This window comes from Bos indicus, chromosome 4 (genome assembly GCF_029378745.1).
Source record: "Bos indicus isolate NIAB-ARS_2022 breed Sahiwal x Tharparkar chromosome 4, NIAB-ARS_B.indTharparkar_mat_pri_1.0, whole genome shotgun sequence".
NCBI lineage: Eukaryota > Metazoa > Chordata > Mammalia > Artiodactyla > Bovidae > Bos > Bos indicus.
This window is the reverse complement of record NC_091763.1, coordinates 77,031,199-77,039,374: the sequence shown is the minus strand read 5'-3', so window position 1 is coordinate 77,039,374 and position 8,176 is coordinate 77,031,199. Positions and strand designations below refer to the sequence as shown.

The 8,176-nt window shown below is 45.7% G+C and overlaps 1 protein-coding gene across 2 annotated transcripts; it reads left to right on the top strand.

The window, feature by feature from the left end:
- Positions 1 to 369: 369 nt before the first annotated feature.
- On the top strand, positions 370 to 4,353 carry PPIA (peptidylprolyl isomerase A). Of its 2 annotated transcripts, none has more exons than XM_019958921.2 (5): positions 370 to 506; positions 2,758 to 2,788; positions 2,887 to 2,975; positions 3,462 to 3,634; positions 4,009 to 4,353. In XM_019958921.2, the coding sequence occupies exons 1-5, from the start codon at positions 438 to 440 to the stop codon at positions 4,139 to 4,141; spliced, it is 495 nt and encodes a 164-aa protein (XP_019814480.1). In that variant the 5' UTR covers positions 370 to 437; the 3' UTR covers positions 4,142 to 4,353. The 2 variants fall into 2 exon arrangements, with proteins under 2 accessions (XP_019814480.1, XP_070644102.1); XM_070788001.1 differs by having other exon boundaries at positions 441 to 573.
- Positions 4,354 to 8,176: the final 3,823 nt, after the last annotated feature.

Sequence of the window (8,176 nt, the reverse complement as noted above, 5' to 3'; positions counted from 1 at the left end):
GCGCGACCTTGAGGCCTTCGTTCGCCTCAGTTGCCCCCTCTGAGCAATGGGGAGACGTCCTGGTCGCGAGGCCGGGCAGGTGCACGGCCCTCCAGCTCCCACCGGCCCACCAGGACCATCGGCACTCCCGATCCCCATCCCCATAGCAGTCGCTAGCGCGCGACCTCACGCCGCAGCGCGGAGACGGAGCCCGCGGGCGGGAACCTGCCCGCATCGCCCAGCACGCACGCGCGTCTCCGGTCCTGCCTCTAGGGCGCCATCTCTACTCATAGGCCAGCCATGCCGTCATTTCGACTGACCCGTGGTCGCGATTGGCCAGAGATGAGGCGCGCGACCGGCTGTAGGCGGGGCTTGAACTGGCTATAAAAGAGGAGGGCGGCGGGGCTCGTGCTGCCTTGCAGACGCCGCCACCTCGGAGCTTCCCTTGCCGTTTAGCCATGGTCAACCCCACCGTGTTCTTCGACATCGCTGTCGACGGCGAGCCCTTGGGCCGCGTCTCTTTTGAGGTTGGGGCAGGCGGCGACGAGCCGGGTGGGCCCGAGCGGGCGGCGAGGGGAGAGGCCGAGTAACCGGGTGCGGGCACCCTGCTTGAGGAACGCGGGCGGCGCGGCGCCATTTCCTGATGAGGGGCCATTTTGGGAGGCCGGGGGCGGCGGGTAGACAAAGGCGGGGCAGGCGGGGCGGGCGGGGGAGGGGCGGCCGCGCCCTTCCGGCAGCGCACGTGCTCGGGCTGCTAGCTGTTGGTCGCCACGCGGGACCGCAGGCCCCAGAGGGTCGACAACGCCCTAAACAGAAGGCAGACGCCGGCCCCAGGCCGCTGCCACGGTCGCGAGGCCACTCTCGAGGCTCGGAAGCGGCTCCCTTCGCGCTGACGCGACGGTCGCACCTGAAGGCTGCTTTTCCCGCCCCGGGCGCGTCAGGGTCGGTGGGGTTAGCAGTCTAGCCTTGGTCCCGGAGGACGCCTGCTAGTTCAGGGTTGGGTTATAGGGCTGCGGGGCTGGCAGACTCTAGGGTTTCCCCAGATGTCTTTAAAATCTTGAAATAAATGTAAAAAGAGGCCCCTCGTGCCCTTCCCGGCCCCCACCCCGAGCGGAAATGCACAGGCGGCCTTCCCTCCGCTGGCGCCGAGGCCCGCCTTCCGCTGCGGTGACGGTGGGTGGGTGGGTGGGTGGGAGGCGCCCGGGCTCCTCCCGGTCGTCGTCCTGCAGAATGGGCTAGTCCAGACTGGCTCCGCGGCAGGGCACCTCTGATGGTTTCTTAACTAGTTAGAGTACTTATTAATCAGTTTGTGGTTACAGCAAGGTAGCTAAGTTACTCAGCCTGCTCTTGAAACGGTAAATGCGATTCCGTTCCAGTTAACCGGTAGGTCTTGAAGTGTCCAGTCGCTAAATCGTGTCCAACTCTGACCGCATGGACTGCAGCACGCCAGGCTCCTCTGTCCTGCAGTCTCACTTAGGGTGTAGCCCTAAGTGGTTTTATCCTCCTTAACGACCTCTCAAAAGCTGTCAGTGGTTAGTTTTAGGATCTTATCCCAAGGATGGATAGGCCCCCATACAGATCATGAGGGCAGAGGGTTTCCAGTCATGATAACTGTCCACGTTGGAGACACATAGAAGACGCCTAAACCCTGTTAGAGAAAACATTAGGTCCTATTGAGTCTGTACCCTACTCGTACTGTAGTCAGAGCTAAGAATTGGTAAGGGCCCATGTGGAAGCTTGCCCTGAGGTAAAACTCTAAGGAGAAATAATAGATCCTATTGATCTACGCCCCACTTTTATCTGTAGTCAGCTGATAATTGACTGGGAGCCACGTGGAAACTGCCTAAGCCTTACGCTTCCTAGCGTGTCTCCGGTTAGCCAGACGGCTTAATGGAAATGAGATAGGAGCTCTTGGCATATCCATTGGTGAGAATAGAGATGGAACTGCCAGTACGGACTTTTAACTTTAGTAACGGTTTACCAGGGAAGCGGTTGAGTACAGGATTTGAGAAACGTTAGACTTAGGAGAGACCATATGTTTTACATACAATACTTAGAAGCTAAGTAACTAGATCTAAGAAACATACAGGATTTCAATAGATGATTTAGTCACAGATCTCTGGAATAGTTCATAAAATATTTTAAAGGGTTTGTTTAAGCGTGATGTTTAAGCATTTTTGGCCAGAATGTTTTTTATATATGCAGGAAAGGTTTGAAGCAGTTGTACTAGAAACCAATCTTTATTTTTTACCCCACTACTAGGTAAGGGACCTGGAAACCAAGAAGTGACTGCTCATCCAATCCATAAAGCTATGTTAACAGATTGGAGGTAGTAGCATTTTCATTACCAGTGACTGAAATTACACCTGTTTACTCCCTGATCAAGCAGGAGTACTTGCTATTCCTGAAAATCTTGTCCTTAGGTTCAAACTGAAGTTGGGGGAGGTGATGTACATTTGAGAAGCCATATATCTGTTCAGAAGTAGGTGTGATAACACGTAAAAGTTTTAAGTCACTTTTTAGAAGCCTCACACTATTTGAGTCATTGCTGGTTCTGGATTTTTGGCACGTCTTTGGGTCTCATGTTGCTAACCCAACACCACAGGACTTAAGGCTGTCAGGAACAGTTCTTATTTGGGATTCAGAGCAATTACTGAAGAAGCATTATGTTCTTGTGAGAAAACGAATTTATGATTCAGAAACCCCTAAAGACAAGGGTACTAAGCAACAAAATATGCAAACAGATGTTGTTAATTAACTGTCATTTTTGTCTTACAGCTGTTTGCAGACAAAGTTCCAAAGACAGCAGGTTAGTTTAACAAAGGTATTCTGATTATTAACTTCTGTGTGTGTGTGTCTCCCTTTCTGTCCCTATATATATATGTATATATACTTTTATTTTAACAGAAAACTTTCGTGCTCTGAGCACTGGAGAGAAAGGATTTGGTTATAAAGGTTCCTGCTTTCACAGAATAATTCCGGGATTTATGTGCCAGGTATGAAATAGACTGATACTTACTTGGGTTGTCTTAATTTAGGATTGAACTAGAATACTCCAGAATGTGTATATATGGTTTGTCTGCACTGGTGCCAGTCTGCTGTTAAACTTTTCTGGTGCATTTGTTTGTTTTATGATTTTGCACTGATAGGATGCCATCTAAATTGCTATAGTTCTATAATGTTATTTAAAAAAATATGTGCACACATGAAGTGCTATTCTACCATTTTGGTTCCAAGTGACCTTCTAGTTTTATTTATTTACTATTCATTTATTTGGCTGCACTGGGTCTTGGTTGCAATGTGTGGGATCTAGTTCCCTGACAAGGAATTGAACCTGGATCCTCTGTACTGCAAGCACTGGACCACCTGAGAAGTCCCTTGACCACCTTATTTTGAACTTGAGTCTTAAAGTTTGAATCTTGTAGACATGGCATGTTTTCTGACTGTGTCCAAAAGTGACATGTTTCTCTTTATGTTCACAGGGTGGTGACTTCACACGCCATAATGGTACTGGTGGCAAGTCCATCTATGGCGAGAAATTTGATGATGAGAATTTCATTTTGAAGCATACAGGTCCTGGCATCTTGTCCATGGCAAATGCTGGCCCCAACACAAATGGTTCCCAGTTTTTCATCTGCACTGCCAAGACTGAGTGGTAAGACAGGAGATGGCAAAGGCACCCTTTCCCTGCTGTTGCCTGCTCTAAGGTAGTGGAAGGGCATGGACCATAGTGAAAATTTCTAGTGTGCTTATAGAAAGTAAGTGGAGATACTCTAGCAAAACAGGGCATTTAGCTGCTTGTTTTAGTTACAAGTGGTGCTTTTATCTAATTTGCTTGTGATTTGTTGGTTCTTTTTAAGGGATCCGTTCTAAAATTAGGATTCTTAACAGTGGAGACTCTTTATGTTTCTTAGACTGGCCTAAAGCAATCTATTGGTGTTGCCAACTTTTTTTAGGTAGAAGAATAAAAATGTTTCCAGTATTTAACATCTCTGGTCACAGGTAATAATGTTTTTTATTCTGTTCTAGGTTGGATGGCAAGCACGTGGTCTTTGGCAAGGTGAAAGAGGGCATGAATATTGTGGAAGCCATGGAGCGCTTTGGGTCCAGGAATGGCAAGACCAGCAAGAAGATCACCATTGCTGACTGTGGACAAATCTAATAAATTTGACTTGTGTTTTACTTAAGCACCAGACCATTCCTTCTGTAGCCCAGGAGAGCACCCCTTCACCCCATGTGCTTGAAATATCCTATAATCTTTGTGCTCTTGCTACAGTTCTTTGGGTTCCATATTTTCCTTATCCCCCTCCAAGTTTAGCTGGATTGCAAAGTTAAATTTATGATTATGAAATAAAAACTAAACAATTATCTGTCTTTGTTTGCATTAGAGTATTGATGTAGGTTTCATTTTAAGCAGCAACAGGTTACTTCTAAGACAAAAGTTGTGTTTAGAATCAGCTTTTGTTCAGTTGCTAAGTTGTGTCTCATGACCCTATGGACTATATTAACATGTCAGGCTTCCTTGTACATGGGATTTCCCAGGCAAGAATACTGGAGCAGGTTGCCATTTCCTCCTACCCAGGGATCAAGCACATGTCTCCTGCCTTGGCAGGTGGAGTCTTTACCATCAAGCCACCAGGAAAGCCCCAAATCTGCTTTATTAAGGTACAGTTTCTTTACAATCAGTGTCTTAATGCTATTCTCCCCCAACCCCACCATGATCTAACCTAGGTTTTACATATTTGAAAGTTGCTCAGACATGTCCGACTCTGCGACTCCATGTACTGTAGCCTATCAGGTTCCTCTGTACGTGGAATTCTCCAGGCAAGAATACTGGGATTCTTCCCTACCCAGTGTTTAAACCCAGTTCAAGCATTGCAGGCAGATTCTTCACCATCTGAGCCACCAGGGCAGTCCCTAGTTTGCTGTGTGTTCAGTTGCTCAGTAGTGTCCTATTTGCAGCCTCATGGACTGTAACTCACCAGGCTCCTCTGTCCATGGAGTTTTCCAGGCAAGAATACTGGAGTGAGTTACCACTTACTACTCCAGGGGATCTTCCCAACCCAGTGATGGAATCTGCATCAGTGGATTCTTTACCCCTAGTGCCATCTGGGAAGCCTATTTGATTGTCTTTTTAATCTAGAACAGTCCTACTTTCTAACAATTTCTATTAATATTAAAAACTATTGGTATTATAATGTGTAATATACACTACATAATATACCAGGTGGCGTAGTGGTAAAGAATCTGCCTGCCAATGAAGGAGATGTTAAGTAGATGTAGGTTCAACCCCTGGGCTGGGAAGATCCCCTGGAGGAGGGTATGGCAACCTACTTCACTATTGTCTGAAAAATCCTCTGGACAGTGGAGCCTGGTGGGCTACAGTCCATGGGGTCACAGAGAATCGGGCACGACTGAAGTGACTTGGCAGGCAAACAGGTATATACCATATGCTGTATATATACCATAAAATTCACCCATTTTAAGAGTACAGTAGTGAATGCAACCATCCCTGTAATTCACCACACTAGGAAGAACCTCATGCCCATTTGCAGTCCCTCTGACTTGTACTCTTTAAGTCCAGCACATTGACCTGGAATATCATTGACACTGGAGCTGCTGCCAATGTCTCCACTTTGTGTTACCTGCTTGTTCTACTTAATTATCTGTAAACTGGAAATTAGAGAAGGTTCAATGGACACGAGTTCAATGTTTAAGCAGAAAGGCATCGTTCAGTCAGTTATTTGTGCCTGACTCCGTGACCTCATGGACTAAAGCATGCCAGGCTTCCCTGTCCCTCACCAACTCCTGGAGCCAACTCAAACTCATGTCCATTGAGTCCGTGATGCCATCCAACCATTTCATCCTCTGCATCTCTTTCTCCCGCCTTCAATCTTTCCCAGCAACAGGGTCTTCTCCAATGAGTCAGTTCTTCACATCAGGTGGCCAAACTATTGGAGTTTCAGGTTCAGCATCAGTCCTTCCAATGAATATTCAGGACTCTTCCTTTAGGATGGACTGGTTGGACCACCTTGCAGTCCAAGGGACTCTCAAGAGTCTTCAACACCACAGTTCAAAACTTCTTTGGCACTCAACCTTCTTTATAGTCCAACTCACATCCATACGTGACTACTGGAAAAACCATAGCTTTGACTAAATGGACCTTTGTTGGCAAAGTAATGTCTCTGCTTTTTAATATGTTGTCTAGGATGGTCATAGCTATTCTTCCAAGGAGTAAGCATCTTTTAATTTCATGGCTGCAGTCACCCTCTGCAGTGAGTTTGGAGCCCCCCAAAATAAAGTCTTTCCATTGTTTCTCCATCTGTTTACCATGAAGTGATGGGACCGGATGCCATGATTTTAGTTGTCTGAATGTTGAGTTTTAAGCCAACTTTTTCACTCTCTTTCATCAAGAGGCTCTTTAGTTCTCTTTCTGCCATAAGGGTGGTGTCATCTGCACATCTGAGGTTATTGATATTTCTCCCAGCACTCTTGATTCCAGCTTGTTTCTTCCAGTCCAGCGTTTCTCATGATGTACTCTGCATATAAGTTAAATAAGCAGGGTGACAATATACAGCCTTGATGTACTCCTTTCTCAATTTGGAACCAGTCTGTTGTTCCATGTAGGTTCTAACTATGGCTTCTTGACCTGCATACGGATTTCTCAAGAGCCAGGTCAAGTGGTCTGGTATTCCCATCTCGAAGAATTTTCCATAGTTTGTTGTGATCCACACAGTCAAAGGCTTTGGCATAGTCAATAAAACAGAAGTAGATGTTTTTCTGGAACTCTCTTGCTTTTTCTATGATCCAACGGGTGTTGGCAATTTGATCTTGGCTTCCTCTAACTTAGCTAAATCCAGCTTGTACATCTAGAAATTCACGGTTCATGTACTGTTGAAGCCTAGCTTGGAGAATTTTGAGCATTCCTTTGCTAGCGTGCGAGATGAGTGCAATTGTGCAGTAGTTTGAGCATTCTTTGGCATTGCCTTTCTTTGGGATTGGAATGAAAACTGACCTTTTGCAGTCCTATGGCCACTGCTGAGTTTTCCAAATTTGCTGGCATATTGAGTGCAGCACTTTCACAGCATCATCTTTTAGGATTTGAAATAGCTCAGCTGGAATTCCATCACCTCCACTAGCTTTGTTCGTAGGGATATTTCCTAAGGCCCACTTATCTTCTCATTCCAGGATGTCTGGCTCTAGATGAGTCTTCACACCATCGTGATCATCTGGGTCATGTAAATCTTTTTTGTATAGTTCTTCTGTGTATTCTTGCCACCTTTTTTTTTGTAGTGGTTTTGCCATACATTGACATGAATCAGCCACGGGTGTACGTGTTCCCCATCCTGAACCCCGCTACCACGCCACCTCTTCTACCTTCTGCTTCTGTTAGGTCCATACCATTTCTGTCCTTTATTGTACCCATCTTTGCATTAAGTATTACTTTGGTATCTCTCATTTTTTTTGAAGAGGTCTCTAGTCTTTCCCATTCTATTGTTTTCCTCTATTTCTTTGCATTGATCACTGAGGAAGGCTTTCTTCTCTCTCCTTGCTATTCTTTGGAACTCTACATCCAAATGGGTATATCTTTCCTTTTCTCCTTTGCCTTTTGCTTCTCTTCTTTTCACAGCTATTTGTAAGGCCTCCTCAGACAACCATTTTGCCATTGCATTTTTCTTGGGGATGGTTTTCCTGCACAATGTCACAAACCCTTGTCCATAGTTCTTTAGGCACTCTATCAGATCTAGTCCCCTGAAGCTATTTCTCACTTCCACTGTATAATCATAAGGGATTTGATTTAGGTCATACCTGAATAGCGGTTTTCCCTACTTTCTTCATTTTAAGTCTGAATTTGGCAATAAGTAGTTCATGATCTGAGTGTCAACTCCCAGTCTTGTTTTTGCTGACTGTATAGAGCTCCATCTTTGGCTGCAAAGAATATAATCAGATATTGTTAATTCTGCCTCTTGTCAGTTGGCATATGAGCTTAGACTCAACAGACCATCAGCTGCTCCACTGGAAAGGTACTTTGTACACTTCCTACTGAGTAGGTAACCTGTGGGATGGTACTTTGTCTGTGTGAAGACTCTGTTCCCAGATCTTTCACCTGATTGTTTTATTTCAATATCAATTACTGGTCTTCACCTGAATCAATTAAAAAAAGTTTTTGGCTGCATCACATGGCTTGAGGGATCCT

Coding starts and splice junctions, on each gene's coding strand:
- PPIA (XM_019958921.2), top strand. CDS start 438: ATGGTCAACCCCACCGTGTTCTTCGACATCGCTGTCGACGGCGAGCCC. Junction 2,789..2,886: donor CAAAGTTCCAAAGACAGCAG/GTTAGTTTAACA, acceptor TTATTTTAACAG/AAAACTTTCGTGCTCTGAGC. Junction 2,976..3,461: donor TTCCGGGATTTATGTGCCAG/GTATGAAATAGA, acceptor TTATGTTCACAG/GGTGGTGACTTCACACGCCA.